The 17,934-nt window shown below is 37.8% G+C and overlaps 1 protein-coding gene across 2 annotated transcripts in view; it reads left to right on the top strand.

The window, feature by feature from the left end:
• Window positions 1-17,934, top strand: part of vps8 (VPS8 subunit of CORVET complex) — a 187,086-nt gene that overhangs the window by 70,153 nt on the left and 98,999 nt on the right. For both annotated transcript variants that reach the window (XM_044373367.1, XM_044373366.1), the window contains exons 18-22: window positions 4,634-4,680; window positions 4,782-4,871; window positions 13,378-13,424; window positions 14,732-14,954; window positions 15,147-15,236. In XM_044373367.1, the coding sequence (XP_044229302.1) occupies window positions 4,634-4,680; window positions 4,782-4,871; window positions 13,378-13,424; window positions 14,732-14,954; window positions 15,147-15,236 (497 nt within the window). The remainder of the gene's footprint in view (window positions 1-4,633; window positions 4,681-4,781; window positions 4,872-13,377; window positions 13,425-14,731; window positions 14,955-15,146; window positions 15,237-17,934) is intronic.

The following is a 17,934-nucleotide window of genomic DNA, read 5'->3' as shown; positions in this document are numbered from 1 at the left end:
TAAGCCTACTCTCAAACGTCGAGACAGGGTGTCTGCCTTCTGGAACAAAGTGGAAGATGGTTCTACGGGAGAGGAGCCTGATAGTTAAAGGCTGTGCCTCCCATTCTTCTTTTGCAACCTCTAGGAACCACAAGTAAGCCTGCATTCTGGGAGGGGTTATAGGGAACTATGAACTCTTTAAGATATGCCCTTAATGGTGCCTGACCATTAAGGGCTTTGTAGGTGAGGAGAAGGATTTTAAATTATTTTCTGGATTTTACAGGGAGCCAGTGCAGAGAAGCTAAAATGGGAGAAATATGATCTCTTTTCCTAGTTCTTGTCAGCAGTATTCAACACCAGCTGGGGAGTTTTTAGAGACTTATTGGGGCAGCCTGATAATAAAGATTTGCGATAATCCAGCCTAGAAGTAACAAATGCATGGACTAGTTTTTCTGCATCTTTTTGAGACTGGATGTGGCTGATTTTTGCAATGTTACGTAGGTGAAAAAGGGCAGCCCTTGAAATTTGTTTCATTTGGGAGTTGTTTTATGTGGGAGTTAACGGACATATCTTGATCAAAGATAACTCCCAGATTCCTTATCCTTTAAGAAATGTGGGAGGCCAGGGCAATGCCATAGAGTGCACTGTAAATTCTAATACCTGTCTTAACTTACATAAATTAGTTAACTTTACTGGGTTATCAACAATATGTACTTCTTACTAGTTTTTTATTAAGTTGCAGGGTGAAAAAAACAATTGACTTTATGTCTTCACAATGAGCCTGCAGCGCTGGCAACAAGATGATCAATTTGGGAGGAACTGAAGTTAGCATAAGAGTCCTCTGTAGTATATAGACATGGCATTCATTTCAGTACAGATGGAATTGCTTCCTTAAATGAAGCCACAGCACTATCAGATAAACATCTAGTGAAGACATTTTTGTCTAGTGGCATGTGGTCCAGTAATAGTAATTCAAATATTATTAAGTAATGATCAGATACATGGATTTGGAGGGAGCCCTTTGCTGCATGTCATCGTCTCTCTCTCCTCTGCCTTTCCTGTCTTGTTCTTTACTGGACATCTGTAAACTGGTCAAAAATGTTTTAGGCCTACTAATGTTGATAAAACTGCTAAATGCAGGTATGTGTGAAATGAAAACTTTATGGGCAAGACTGGAAGGCAGTGTAGGCAGGACAGATGGCACGGTAACAAGTGATTATGCCTATCAACATTTCTCTGTTGTAATGTTGTTTTTGTTTTGACACTAATGAGGCCTGGGCAGAAGTGTCTGTTTAGGTGCTTACTGTCAGCAGTGACGATGTGCCTCTCTCTCCAAATGATCTTCTCCTTCACCCAGTGTCAACTGTCATCATTGTTGAGGGAGGTATTGTAATCAAGGATCCCCAGAACCTACCTTAGGCACTTTGTGTCTTGTTTGGGCTGTCATAGGCCATACATTTGGACTACCCTAAAGCCGTGAAAAACACCTTCACATTAATTCAAAGAGTGATGCCTGGCTTGAGAAACAACAAACTCCACCACCATGACTGAAAACTAAAATCAGAAATCTCCTGTTGATGTGAATAATCAAAAGTGATATTTGGCATTAGATCTCACTTGTTTATGACAGTGTATTTAGTTGCCTTTAATTGTTATGTTAACTAAATTAAGACACACCTTTCAAATTGTCAGCCCAGGGGTTCATCAGTAAGTTATGTCTAGAGGCTGCAGGTATATGTTCATTCATACAATGTGTAAGATCCATTTTATTACTCTTTCATATTATGATACTTACTAAATGAAGCCACTTTGCACTTGTCAGCCCATGGGTCCTGTCAGCCTGTTGGTTCTATACCAAGTTTGTTTCATAAGCTGTGTTTTATTGTTATTACAGAATTAAAGTTGTTGTTTCAGGGTATGTTAAATTAATGGTCAGGGTTAGATTTTGTTTCCCCAGAATTATAATATTATTTCTTCTTATAAAGCCCAATGATACATCGGCTGGCAAGTATTACTGGCAGATTATTGTACCGTCATCAAAAAGATCAAGTAACACTCATGAAAAGTAGCTGCATAAAAGGCGCATTTCCTCCAGGAAAAGAAAAAAAATGGATTAAAAGTTTACAATTAAATTACTCATAAGTCAAAATCATGAGATACTATGCCAAGATTTGAATGATTAGTTAAAAAAATGGACTATTTTTTGCTTCAGTCATATGGCAGAAATGAGCTTCCATACAGCCAGTTGTCTAATACAATGATTTTTTTTTTAAAAGAGATGTCGTCAATTAACTCCCTGCCTGTTGGGATATTCTTACAAATATTTAACAAGATGAAGTTATATACAGAGAAGACATGGTTTATCTGGAAGGACCACACTATAATAAATTACAGGCAAAGCTGATAAAATACTGGCAGAATAAAGTGACAAATGTCAAGGTAATGCTGGAGTTTCTGCTGTAATGGAACCATTTATGTGTTATTGGCCACAATCGTGACTGATTTTGTTCCATTTTTACCAGATTCAAAAGGATTTAAAGGGTGATTTTACTATAAGTTTAGTAATTAGAAGTGTACTGTTTGGGCAAAAAATAAAAAATGTATATAACTGAACTTTAAACTGTGTCACTACCTTGACTTATTATGTGTAATTGTAAATGGGATTATTTTAGGTGAATGGAACCTGTTTTTCATTAACATATAATGGATGTTTGAAGCATTTAAGTTAAATGAATAAAACTTTTTAAGGCATTCGGTTTGTATGGTTTTAACAAGTAAATCAGATTGCTGTTCAAGCAAATACAACTGTTTGAAATAGTATAGACTACTCAGAATTACTAAGTCAAGAGTACATCTAAAATAAATAATCAAGTTCACTATACAGGTTTTTTTTTAAGTTACTTAAACTCAAGTGTAAGTGTACTATACTAAATAAGCATTTGTTAGTACAATGCACAATACCTATTCCAATTAGTTTTTTTAAGGCAATTGTTTGCATGCTTTTTTTAAGTAAGGTTATCTAAAAGAATTTACTGTGTAGCTATGTCATTAGATAATGTGTTTCTAAGGTGTTTAGGGCCAAGCAGAATAACTTCAATTTTGTCTGAGTCTAGTAGCAGAATACCACATGCAAGTCTCTTCTTTCACTATTTGCAGACTGAATTTGATGCCCTATCATGCTTGTGTACTCCAAGCATCCAGAAAAACCTGGAATTCTGTTTTTCTGCACTGAATTGTCGATTAGCTTATTACTTTCTATGTAACTGGACAAACTGTGCCACAACACTAAAGAGGATCTTATGTTCTACATTGAAAAGACAGATAGATCTAAACTACCCTACATAAATGGAATTTTTCTTCTTTTCTCTTTCCCTCCTGCCTTTCATCAAGGAATAGGAATAAACTGCTTCATTTACATTACCCTAATAAGCCTTTACAAAACTGCAACACATGTGGACCATATTTATGGTAGCCTATAGGACACACAATGGTCTGGGAGCTGAAGGCTGACCTTGCTTGCATAATTACCACTTCCACCTCTTTCAAAGTGGGGGTTTCAACATTCATTGGATGCTCTATTGCCCAAGTGCAGGACATATCTAGAGGTAATCCTAACTCCCCATCTGTATCTTTATCTATATGCAGCTTAGTATAAGTGTTAAATAATACCTTGGCAAATGGATCTTCATAAAAAGCTGCCAGACCTTGTTCCTTGTTCCATCTATTTTCTGAAATCTTTTCTTGTGCCTTTCTTTGTTGCCAACCTAGATTTGAGGTCATTCTGCAGTACATTGATGCCTTCGTTCTCGCTATCTGTATCTGTTCCTCTAGTGCCTTCTGAATGGCCTTCACTCTCAGAGGAACCTATCAGTCTTCTGTTACTGTGTTGTACTTTATTATCTCTAAAAGCTACCTTCTCACAAACCGCAGGTTTTTCCACGCCATATTCATAAATTTAATCTCTCATCCTCTCCTTTTCTCAACTGTTCCTTTCAGCCCTTCCAGTGCACCTATCAGATCTGAATTGACAGTGGTCTACATGCCCTTCTCACTAGCCTTAGGCCATTTCAATTTGAGTTTCTGCCCATCGCTCCTCTTGTTCCTCGGCTTCTTGCTCTCACTACTCTCCTCGCCCTTCTGTTCAGTGCTATCTTCTGCTTCCTCCTCAATGGCAAGGATGCTGATACCCCGCAAACTTGGTTTATAACCTGTCAGTGTTCACCAGATTCAGGAGATTTTATTGTGACATGCACAGCAACACAACAGGTGGCAACACTGAAGGCAGTGAAATTTGGCTTCTTCAAGCTCTAGTTCCAAGTTCCAATTGGAGTACAATTTGATTTAATTGACCTCTTAAGAATCATTCATATCAATGCGGGGTCCCTTTTCACCCGCTCCCAAGCACCTTTTATTTCTCTTAGTGTATACTAAGAACCTTGTTGTAAGTCACCCTCTTCCAGCCACAGGGGCATATCTGCAGTTCTGTTTCCTCTACGTTTGATACTGTGGCTCTCCCTTTTCATTTACTGCAGTTACTAGCTGATGCTAGCAATGACAGCTATCAGTACACAGTCAAATGTGCAAATGATTGTGATTAATCACAGATATATTTGATGGAAAAGTACTAATATAAACTGTTGTGTGTTTATTCCAGGCCTGTTTGGAGATCCAGTGAAAAGGAAGGGAGTGGTAGGCGACAAGGTAAGAACAGAAAACCACTGCTTGTTGTATTACATCTATCGAGCCCAGACAGTCCAACAGTCTTGTGCTTATTTTTAACTTGTACCACTCTGTTTGTGCAGATGGTAGAGATTCTGTTGCAGTTTGCAGAGCATGCTTTGAAGAAGTGTCCAGAACAAGGCAAGATCCAAGTGATGGAGCAACATTTCCACGTAAGCTGACACACTTTGAAGAACACACCTTACAGTGTCCAGTCTACCACAGCCTTAGCTACTGCTATAAGTGAGTCTAGCTTTGCGTAAAAACTGAGAGCAGAGGGAACAGCTAGTAACACTCTTTCCAAACTTAGAAAATACACCTACTAACACCTCTAAAGTTTACTAACATCTCATCTCATCTGTTAAATCTGTACACAAACAGTAATGTAAAAATAAAAAGTTGTTGAGTCACAGGGAGTTTATGTGCTTTAACTATGTTTTGGAAACCAGTGGCTTTCTGGAGTCACTGTGCCCAGAGAGAAACTGTTCTTAATATTTTGTCCACCCCTGTACAAACTCGTAATGTAACATTACAGTTACAGTTCTGCACAATGTAAGAAGTAATTACATTTCATTCAAGTTGTAACATTATGAGAGTAGTAGCTATTTTCTATATAAAAAATGTAATAACTCTATAGATTGTAATAACAAAATCTATTACTTTGAGGTCCTGTCTGTAATTGATACATAACACCATCTCCATCCCAACATCAAGGTCCGTATGATTCATATGTATTTACATGTATTGCCAGGTTACCATTCATAGGCAGACCAGATACAATGACTTTTTTAAAGAATTCAAGAAACCTCTGCTTTAATATATTTTTTTAATCAATCACTTTAAAGATTCTTTATAATCACCTTTTAAGACTATTAAGTGGGACTATGTAACTTTTGCTGAGCAGCAGCAACAGCAGCCTCTGCTTCCACAAGTGGTTTTTACGGTATAGTGGTGCATTGAATTCTGTTGAATATTCTGGAGGTTTAACGATATCATACAGAGAGGAAAGGAAACATGTCTTTAGATGAGGTGAAAATACTTTGCTTTTCATTTTACTGTTATGACGACTCTTGTTGTGCATATGTCTGATCTGATTACCATGACCGAAAACATCTGGCTCTCCATGTGGACCTTACTCGGTCACGGGCTCTCCCTCCATCATTGAGAACCCGTGACAGAGTGAGGTATCTGACTGTCAGTATAAATCTCTGTTGCTGGCTCTCAGTTTGGATTTCATTACCAGCTGTCACTCTGCCACTGGCTCTATGTTCTGGTTCTGCTTCAGAATGTTTTCTGACACTTTGTATGACTGACACTTTGAGTCTATTTTGGTCTATGAATGGTCTTTAAGGTATTATTCAGTTAACACAACAATGGACATGTCAAAGCAAAGGCACCTTCAAAAGAGTGTCAGACATGTATTAAGACAGATGAAAATACCCTGCTTGGAACAATCTGATATGGTTTTCCACAAAAAAGTATAGTTACGGTGTTAGAATCCTCAAAATTATATATACTCCTCCCCCCTCATTAAAAATTCCAGAATCAATGAACGTGCAAATATTTTTCATTTCAAAAGTTTAAATGCTGGACACAAGATGTCTCCAATTTCACTAAAAAGTCAGTCCTCAGTGTATGTGAACTGGAGACCTCAAGTTTCCACATCACACTTGTGTAAGTTGAATATTGGACCAGGAATGGCTTCCAAACTAGTTGTGATGTCACTAATCCTGCTCCTTGGCCCATCCCAAATATCAGACTTTCATTAAGCACAGAGAAACTTTTCTCTTTCAGCAGTGTTAAAACAGCCTTCTAGGGTCAAACTCTGCACATACATCATTCTGCACAGTGAAGCTCAAACATAAAACATATTTTTGGTCAAGCAAGTCACTGGATGTGGAACTGAAGTATGCTGAGGGGCAAAGATTAGGCAAGGTATCTGATAAGACATTTACTGGCAGAAGTGATTGCTCTCAAAATGCCATGATATGTTCTATTTGGTTGAGTTATGCTGAGAAGTTGTATTTTTATTTTTGTTGAAGTATCAGCTGTCAAAATTTTTTTACAGATACAGCTTTTCATTATTTTTCACATAGTTACTTAAACTATTCAAAACTTTGAAGCTCAGAAAATGTTTGATAAAAATAATGTTTTGAAATGTTTTGAAGTTTTACGTAACTTTTTAATTTGTGTTACATTTATTGTATTACATTCTAATAAGTACTACAGAGTGTATTATGTTCAATTTTAAGATATTATTGTTGTTATTTTGTTGATTTTGTTGGTTTAACATACATTTAAAATATTCAGGCATTTTCCAAACTATATGAGGCAATTCCGTTTACTCGGTTTAAGTTTTATATTTCTGTTTGACATTTGATATTGATTCATTCGATTCAAAAAGTAGTAGTTGTATATGCTCGGTTAGGTAGGTAGGTTATTAAAATTTGTTTAAGTCCTCAGATACTACTACATTTTCCTCTGTTGAATGGATTGCTGTATTTGTTGAGGTTTGTGCTAGTAGTGCAGCAATGCTTTCTTATTATCACCTTGTTTCTTCACAAAAACCTGCAGATTGCCATCAATAGATTTAGATGTTTCAAAAGGAAATAAGAATGTTGTGAAACCTACATGACAAGATGAGCCACTACCATTTATGGACAGAAATACAGGTCAAAAATGTCAATTTGTCAAACTATTCAAAACATTCTCATAAATTATACATACATTTTTATTTATAAAGTAAGATGAACCATGTGATTGAATGTAATGTTTGCTAGTATTTAGTTTGTTTTCAGCTTTTTCTGAGGTGGATTCTGGGAAGATCTGCTTTATTTCAGCATAAAATACACTTAAAACACACATGAAGGAACAATCTGCAATTGTATGTGGTTTGCATTTGAATAGCAATCCTTTACTTGTAAATACATGGGGTGCAATAATTGGAATGTCAATCAGTTTACAATTTACAATTTCATTTAGCAGATGCTTTTATCCAGAGTGACGTACATCTGAGAGCTGATAGAACACAAGCAGGGATCTAGTTAGGAGACAACAACACGAGTAAGTGCCATAAAACTTAAGTTTGCTTCCACTAGGATGAAGATGTCAACAGGTGGTGCACCAAGACAATGCATAGAATGCATAGATTGCAAAGAAGCAGATTGTTTTTGTATTTTTTTTTTGTATTTTTGTTTTTTCTCTACCTTCAGTCCATTAAGTGTAGAGGTGTTCACAAAAGAGCTGGGTTTTTAGCCTTTTCTTAAAGATTGAGAGGGACTCTGCAATCAAACAGAGTTTGGTTAACTTGGGAATTACAGAGGAGAAGAGTTTAGCTAGCAACTTAGGGCCCTGTTGTGGTGGTGGTACCAGGCGCCTTTCATTGACAGAGCGTAGTGAGCAGGAGGGAGTGTAGACCTGAATGAGGGAATTCAGATAGGCAGGAGCCATTTTAGTTGCTGTTTTGTAAGCAAGTGTCAGGGGTTTGAATTTGATGCAGGCAGCAACTGGGAGCCAGTGGAGGGATATCAACAGTGAGGTGATGTGCTGCTTTGGGCTGGTTGAAGACCAGCTGTGCCACTGCATTCTGGATAGTTTGCAGAGGTTTGAACGTATATCCAGGGAGACCTGCCAGTAAGGAGTTGCAGTAGTCAGTGCGTGATATTATGAGAGCCTGTACCAGGAGTTGTGCTACAAGCTCAGACAGGTAGGGTCTGATCTTCCTGATGTTGTATAGGGCCAACTGACACGACTGAGCGATTGAGCCCACATGAACTTTAAAGGTTAGTTGGTCATCAGTTATGACACCCAAGTTCCGGGCAGACTTGTGGGCATGAGTTGGGTTTACTCGAGCTGGACGCTGATGTTTTGTTGTATAGAGGGACTGGCTGGGATGACGAGCTCAATCTTAGAGATGTTAAATCGAAGGTGGCATTCTTTCATCCATGCTGCTATATTGGCAAGGCATGATGAGATCCAAGCTGAGACTGTGTGGTCTTCTGGCAGGAATGACAGGAAGTGCTGGGTATCATCACCATAGCAATGGTATGAGAAACCATGGGAGCGGATGATTGCGCCAAGTGAGGTAATGTATAATGAGAAAAGAAGGGGACCAAGCTCTGACCCTTGAGGAACCCCTGTGGATAAGCTGTGCGGTTTGGACACTCCTCCCCTCCAAGATGCTCTAAAATATCTCCCTGAGAGGTAGGACATGAAGCAGTGGAGGGCGAATCCTGAAATACCAAGCTCAGTGAGTGTGGAGAAGTGGATTTGGTGGTTAACTGTATCAAAAGCAGCTCACAGATCAGGCAGCATAAGGGCTAAATATCATGGATAAATAATTATGCAGACCATGATGTTGGAATGGAAATGGTGCTACATATTAAATACCGACTGGACCCTAAAGTTTTAGATTTTAATTGTCTTATTACAATATATCGTGAGTTATTCAATTTTTCCAAACTCAAAAGTTGCCACCAAACTCAAACTGTAAAAACTTGCATAAAATGTAATTACTTGTTCCACAAAACCTTTTTTTCTTTATTCACTCACACATTATAGGCAGATTATTACATTATTATTACACTACTATTATGAGTTTCAACAACCTTAGTTATATAAATGAGCACAGATTAAATATATTTCATATTGTCATTGCAGTGGTTCCCATTCAGGGGTACTTGTAACCCAGCTGGTATGTGGAAAGATTATGGAACTAATGTAAACACCAGAATACTGTTAGAATTGAGAATGTGTGAAAACTAGTTAGTAAGCTAGCAGAGAAATCCTAACAGTTAGCTAAAAGTAAATGCATACAATGAGTATGCATTCATGCATAGTAATGAACAAACAGTTCAAATAGCTGAATTTATTGGATAAATGGTTGAAATAGATGGCATAAAGCAGGGTTGCCAATTCTCACTCTCACTCAAACTCAAACAAATCTCACATAGAGCTACAGTTTGTTAGAAATTAAATGCTACAGCTCTTTAGCAACCAAGCCAATCTCCCAAATTCTTTTTATCAGCAGCTGAGTATGACTGAATCCAAATGCCCACACTTTTGCGCACTTGCAGACCTGCAGGCATGTTCCCGGTAAGTCTGCGAGTGCTGAGGGGCTGTCCAATGATTGTATTTATTTATTGGGACATTGTACAGGTTTTAACATAAAAGATGCACTGCACCGGAGTTAGTTCAAAGCTAATTTACATCCGCAGTCCCCCACAATCAAAACATACAACAGCACAACAACAAACAGTGCAAAGCAAAAAACACACCATACAAAATATAAAGCTACACACAACAGCACATCACATACACCCACAATGTCAATTAAAAATTAACAATGTAAACTTGTCAAATTAAAAGCAAGACTACCTGTGCTAATGAGAAGACCATAGATGAAGTTTAGATTCAGTGGTCACAGAGCTGATTGGTCTTTAGTAGATTTTTTTTATTTGGCCCTGAATGTATTGATTGAACCACAGTTCTTCATATCATCAGGTAGGACATTCCACTGGGTTGTGGCTTTCATAGAGAAAGCTGACTGCCCAAATGTAGTGCGATGAAATGGTATGGTACAATCTTGTATAGAGGATATTCTGGAGGATCTAATAGAACTTACTGAGCGAGTGCACACAAAGTCACATAGTGGAGGATGGGCCAAACCATTTAAAATTTTATGAACTAGGCACAAATTTGAGAATAAAATTCTCAAAGTTCAGTAAATTGTATTTCTCCAGTACCCTACAGTGATGGAAGTGCAGGCTTTTTGTCCAGAGTTTTTAGAGTTTGTTTGTATAAGAACTCAATAGTTTTTATGGCTGTTTCTCCAGCCTGCCCCAACATGTGATGCAATAACACATTTGGGAAAGAATCATAGCATGCATAAATATCTTGGCTGCGTCCAAAGAGAGACAGTTTCTAATGTGTCTAAAACTTTCTAAGTTGTACTTTATGGTTTTAACCTTTTTTTAATATGTTTCTTAAAGTTCAAATATGGATCCATTGTCACCCTAAGATATTTAAAATCAATGACCATGTCAATCCTTTCATCTTTGATGCGAATATCAGCGTTAGGATGTTGTACCATGGTTTTAGAGAAAAACATACCCTGTCTTGTTCACATTTAGACTCAGACACGATTGATCAAGCCAATGTGTGATCTTTTCCAATGCAATTGTTAGCTTAGCAGCAACTATCACAGCTGTTTCTGCATGTGTGTACACAATGGTATCATCTGCATAAATTTGTAGTTCTACATCATGACACTGTTGAGGGAGATCATTAATATATAGGCTAGATAACAGGGGACCTACCACTGACCCATGTGGAACACCCATTGTACACTTCATGTTACTGGACAGTGCATCACAAACTTTAACACATTGTATCCTATTATATAAATATGAAGACATCCATGCCAGTGCTCTAGATGAGAAGTTAAATTTAGAGAGTTTCGATATTAAAACATCATGATTGACTGTGCCAAATGCTTTACGCAGATCTAAAAATACACCAACTACTCCTCCTTCCTTAAGTCTTGATTTAATTTGCTCTATTAAGTGCAAGGTAGCAGTTTCGGTGGAATGATTTGCTCTAAAGCCAAATTGCATACAATGTAGACCAAAATTGTTTGTATTAAGAAATGTTGTCAGTTGTTTAATGACAACTTTCTGTAGTCTGGTCTGTAGTTACTGGCTTCAAGGCGGTCTCTACATTTAATTAAAGCTGCAAGCAGTGTTGAACGGGCCTTCGCACCCTTGCACATGTTGAGGCACAGTGCAGTCCAAGGGCTTCTGTCATGGGCATGTAGATGTCTCCAGACCTGGGCTGACAGGTCTGACTTTACAAACATGTGAAGTTTGGTGCAGACTGGAGCATGTACAATAAAGTTATAGCAATTTCCTCTGTCATGGCAAAACATCAAATTTGCCAAATTTGGTGAGTTTTTGAACATGTTTAGGGGGTCAAATTTGGGGTTGAAGTGGCGTAATAATAAAGAAAGAAAACTTGACTTTGGCCAAATCTTACATTTCAAAGCACAGTTTTTGTAGGAAATTTCATCGCAAGTCCATTGATACAGGTTTGAAAGTGGTCTGACTTATACTTTAGACATCAGAACCATTTGTTTGACACAAAGTCCATGCCCAGAGATTGCCTCCCCATTGATTTACATTGTAAGGTGCGATGTGGCACTCCAAATTTCGGCGTTTACAAAATCTAAACCGTTCACGTTATTACAAAGTTTTTAATAACTTTGTTCAGCACAGTGTGATAAGTCATGTATTAAAGTTTGAAGCCAATATCATTAACGCCCTAGGAGGAGATAGCGTTTGTTCAGGGTCCAAAATTGGCACAAAGTCAAAGTGGGTGAATTGTGGACTTCCTGTTGGATTTAGGTCAGGGGTGTCAGTGTATGATTTGTAGGTTTTGATGAGATCAATAATTGAGTTTTAGTTCGATCTCTCTACGACATTCCTACGGGTCGTGGTGGCCATATTTGTTACATAGGTGGCACTCTCAAGCACATTTTGGCTCTTTGGGGGATAATTTTTACATTTTAGCAAATTTTTCACCAGACCTGATGTGTGTGCCCCTTTGGGGCTCAGGCCCTAATAAGAAAGAAACAAACACACAAAATACAATAGGGTCTTTGCCCCTTTGGGGCTCAGGCCCTAAAAATAGGCATGACAATGGCACCTTTCCAGTCATCAGGAAAGGAGCTGTGTTTAAAAGACAAGTTAATTAAATGAGCAATAGGGGAGTTAAAATATCTTTGCGTGATTTGACAAACATGGTGTCAAATTGGAAAGCATCTCTACTTTTGGAGCTTTTTAAGGAGCTGATGATTTTGTTTACTTGTAACTCATTAGTCTCCATCAGCTCGAAAACCTGGCCTGTAGCATCTGTAGGAACAATATCCAGTTTCCTTTTCTTAATTTTTTTTCCTAACTCAAATACAGGCTCAAGAAAAAAAATGTTAAAGGCAGAAGCAACAGTAAGATGATCTTCAATTAACTTTCCCTGTACTTTGAGTTTAAAATCTCCTAAAAAATTTGAGTCCCTCCTTGTGAGATTATTGATGTTTTTCCAGACCAATTTACTGTTGCCTTTTGCCTCATTCAAAATATTGAGATAAAAACAAGCTTTAGCTTCTCTTAGCTCTTGGATAACTTTGTTCCTTAAACGTTTATAAATCAGCATGTCAATGTCTCTTCTAGTTTTTATTGCCTTCCTTAGTGCAGCATCTCTAGATTTCATTAGTTTCCACAAATTTCATTAAGCCACGGTAAATTTTTATTTTTAGATTTTATTTGTATCCCCACGTTAAATCTTTCCCTCACAGAGTTGATTCTGTGAGTAAAATTATCACAGCCATAGTCCAGATCATCAGAGGACAGTACATCATCCCAGTTCAAGCTGTTAATTTCATTGATAAATTCTTCTTGCTTAGCTCTGAGTATGCATTGAAGGATCATTGTCTTAGTTGCCATGGTCATAATCAACTTTTAATCAGTTTTCTCACACATAGGGTTAGGTTATAATCTGATAAGCCAGTGATTAATTACAATTAATTATGATATTGATTTCTCTTATCTATATTGTTGTTGTTTGACATGATTCATTAAAGAACATTAGAAGTCATTGTGTATCTTACTCTTTTTGTGGTGTTTTAAGGATGTAGTTCCTGTCCTGGTGGATTACTGCCTGCTGCTACAGAGGACGTAAGTATATATGTTTTGTACATAAATGCAAACACACTTCTAGTGGAGTAAGACCATAACACTGTGTCTACACAGAAAGCGTAGCATGGGCAGCACATTTAGCATAGCAGCAGCAAGTGCTCTGTCTGTGTGTCTACACAGGAGGTACTCAGGAACAGTGTTGAACATAGGTCACCTGCGTTTTGGAAGCACTCAGAGCCCAATACACAATGACTGTTGTTACGTGAGTAAAATGGAAGAAAATAGACTTGAAGCCTAAAAATATGCCTCAGGTCAGAAGGGTTGGACTCATGGACTAGAGGGAAGTTGTGCATTTAACAGCTCTCTCTAAACAGATGTAGCAAACAGCAGTTGCAATAGAACAAAGATACAGCTAATTTGCTGTATATGTCATAGCCTACGATGAATTTTTCATCCTGAAGTCTTAATTTTCCTGTTACACAACCCCTGAGCTTGTAAAACATTTTCATCAGCGGATGACAGGATCAAGTATACATTCTGGATTTACCAATAAAGAACACTTTTAATGACTTGTGCACGTTTGTAAACTAATTTTCTGTATTGTACATCAGTAATTAATGTTTGAAATGATACCTGTCTGTATTATTAAATTATGAATAATGATAGAAAGTGATTAGAATGAAACAATACCACCACATACTGTACAGGCTCATTATTATTATTATTATTGTTATTATTATTATTATTATGTTATTGGCCAATACGCATCGCAATATGTTACACATCTCTGGACATTCCTGTTTCAGCACTGCCAAAAAGACACAAGCTCTAACATTACACTGAAGTTTCTTAAAAAAGTTATTTATTAGCTAACTGTGAATCCTATGGTGCAGATATGTTTCTAATACCATTTTAGATCTGTAAAACACCCTGTCATATGTCTGCTGATAATATTTCCTAAATCATTTCAAACACTTTATGGCTAAAACACTAACATAACATTCAGCTTCAATCTATTTTCATAAATGTACATTAGCTAGTTAAATCCATTAATTTGCTAGATTGTAAGGAGCTTAAATGCTGTAAAACATTGTGCTAATATCCATTGATAGTTATTTCTAAATCAAAAATATAATAAGTCATAATGTTGGCTGATTTCAACTTCACAGCAATCCTATAGTGCAACCGCTACTCGCTGCCAGTTTGGAACTATTTGACATTTGCACTGCCCACCGTTACTCCAAAAAAACTGGCCTTATAGAGTCAATGGAGATGTTGCCACTCTCTCTTTCTTAATAACTGTGGACTGTGTGTGTGTGTGTGTGTATGTGTGTGTGTTTGCGTAGTGACCTGCTGTTCAACCAGCTGTATGCTCAGCTGGTGGAGAACGTGGTTGCCAAGGGAGTTTTCCTGGAATCGCTGGAGTCATATATTATTGTTGACCGCCTTGGTCACCTCACTACACCCATCATGAGGGACCTCCTGGCCCATTACCATGATAACGGTTTGATGGACAGCCTGGAGAGATGCATTGTCCATCTGGATGTCACCAGCCTGGACATAAAGCAGGTGTGTGTGGTTGTGTACAGTTAGGACTGTGTGGTAAGTAAAAAATGCCATCCACAGCAGTTGGCAGCAGTAAGCCAAAATTTGTGAGGACAAATTAGGCTCTACATTTCCACTGGTATAATTTTCATAGTAGGTCTTCTGTGTGTGTGTGTGTGTGTGTGTGTGTGTGTGTGTGTGTGTGTGTGTTTGAAGGTGATTCAGGTGTGTTGGGAGAACCAACTCTATGATGCAATGATCTACGTGTTCAACAGCGGAATGAATGACTACATTACACCCATGGAAGTAAGTTCGACACCAAAATGTTGTTTCATGAGGAATTGCTGGGCAAAGTAGGAGATAGATGCACACAGAGTCTACTCCACCAGCTACTTTCACTTAAACATATTTGTGCCATCATTATCAGTAAGTCTAGGAGCTGAAAGTGTAATTAGACTCTTAACATTGAATGGTTACAGAAATTAGGGTAACCACACATCCAGGTTGTAACTGACTTGTACTTTACCCATCCAAAATGCTAACAAGATGGCTATGGCTGCTAATTCACTGACTACTGCAATTCTGGTTAAAAGACTTAAAAGTTTAGAAAGTGTATGACAGACGAGCTCACAGTGAGAGACACATTGAGAGAATCTCCAACTCCAATCCAGAGTTCTCTAAATGCCCTCAGTGTTGCTGTGGTAAATCACACTGCCACCATCTGGAACATGTATGCTTGCCATCGTGACTGAGGAAAATGCATCACTATGGGCTAACATGGAGGACTTGGTGTCTCAATCCAAAAAGACAAAACTTGTAAGTGGTCGGAATACCAAAATGCCAGGGTCCCAGACTGTGCTGTGGACAGCGACCATGTCCCTTACTGGTGCGCTTTCATCACTACATTGAGAAGGAGCTGGTTCTGCTGTGGGCAAGGAAGCACCAGGATGTTTCATTCAAAGGGCAGATCTCCAATCAGGGAGTTTGTTTAGAAATGTTAAAGTGAATAGTGTGGATCATAACTTTGACTCTCCGGAAAAAGCAGAGCTGTTTCATCAGCAGCATTTTGACAATAGACAGACGTGAATTAAGCTGATCTGGATAATAGAATATATCTATGGACATGTGAGATGAAAAATTCTCGTGGCTGCACCACTGCTTTGCTACTGAGCAGTTAGTGAACCACTGCTCTATGTTTGCTCCAGGTTTATGTTGAGAGACCCGCCGCCCTGGGTAGGTCTGAGACAGCTACCAGCTAGTTCAACAAGTATTATCTGTAAATTTATAAATCGAGACCCATTTGTGCATAACTGATTGTCAGGTTACGCAAACCCTAGATAGCAAAGGTTTTTCATTCAAACTTCAACGGTGAAGTCAGTCAGGTGTGGGTTCGCTTACACTCCCCATTCAAATATATGAGTATTTTTCTGTGTCTAGCTGCAGTTACTTATTGTCTCTACACACCTGACAGTACACATTTCTTTTTTTTTTTAAATTTTCTTTTTATTTGCCATTTTCACATACATTCTGCTTACAACTGGTACACAATGACATATTCTTTTCTATATTCCCAATATTACAATATTATTCATTTAAACATGACAGTCTTCCTTAGTTTTTTACTTTGGATCCAGATAGAGAATAACTGTGCCTACTCATACATATCAAGAGGAAAAGTAAGATAAAATAAAATAAAGAATATATTATTCATATACCTATGGCTATATATCCATACATGGATACATATACACATGTCCAGAGCGCAACAGTTATTCACAATCTTCCATACTTCATGGCCAGTTGAATTAACAGAGTTCTACCATGTGATCGATTTTGCAGATATTGTGAAATAGAATAAAATTAAAAAAACCAAACAAACAAACAAAAAAAAACAAAAAAAACCCCAGAACCTTTCAACATCTGTAGCTATGAAATATGAACTAGGGGTCTTTGTTCCTAAGATGTACATCTCAGATACAGTCCAATCTAGTTGGTTTTATGTACTCTATCCAATTTTCCCAAATTCTTTCAAATCTGTCCCTCTCCAGTCTCACAGACAAAGTTAACTTTTCCATCCCATATATATTGTGCGTAACCTCAACCCAGTCCTCGACCTTAGGTACCTCATTCTTCAACCACTTTCTGGTAATCGCTTTTTTACTTGCAATCAGCATTGTTCTGTAAATATATTTGTCCCCAAATCTTGTTAAATCTATGCCCAATATCCCCAAGTATAACACCTGAAATGTAAGTGGAAGATTTACCTTCAATACTTTATCCATACACTTCCTGCCAGTAGGTACGAATGGAGGGACAACTCCAGAATACATGGAAGTGGTCAGCTTTCTCAGCTCCACACAATTTCCAGCACTTTGTATCATGATACTTTGACTGTGCTCGTGATATCTTATAATATTCTTCCACCCATGTTCTCTCCAAGATAAAGAACAGGTTGTTCTCCATTGTTGTTCATTTATCTCTTCCCATTCATCCACTGATATAACAATATTTGCATCCCTCTCCCACCTCTCTTTTATATACACTGTGTCTGTTCCCTTTAAGTCCTCCACTGCCTTATATAGTCTTGAGATAAGCTTCGTTCCCAATTTTGATTCATATGTTGCAGTAAACATCTCAATAATTTCTGTCCTCCTCCCGTTTATGACCCCCCTCATTGTTTGCTCCAGATAGTTCCGTAATTGCAAATACCTATACTGATCCGAATTTGTGAGGTGATATTGGTCTTTTAGCTCCTGAAAACTTTTAATTTTCTTCTTACTTAAGAGCTTCAGGAATATTGTAGGTCCCCTTTCCCAATTTTTAAAACTCTTATCTGTTCTATTTGGCATGAATTCAGAATCAAACCCAATCCATCTTAATAATCTACTTTGAGTTTTCAAGTCGTTTTCCGCAATTAATTTGAACCAGATCTTCAATAATATATCCATCCATGGGTTTGCCTCTTCTCTAATGTGCTTTCTCAGGTTACTGTCCCCTATTATAG

This window comes from Thunnus albacares, chromosome 14, assembly GCF_914725855.1.
Source record: "Thunnus albacares chromosome 14, fThuAlb1.1, whole genome shotgun sequence".
Taxonomy (NCBI): Eukaryota; Metazoa; Chordata; class Actinopteri; order Scombriformes; family Scombridae; genus Thunnus; species Thunnus albacares.
The sequence above is the reverse complement of the archived record's forward strand: the minus strand, read 5'-3'. Positions and strand labels throughout refer to the sequence as shown.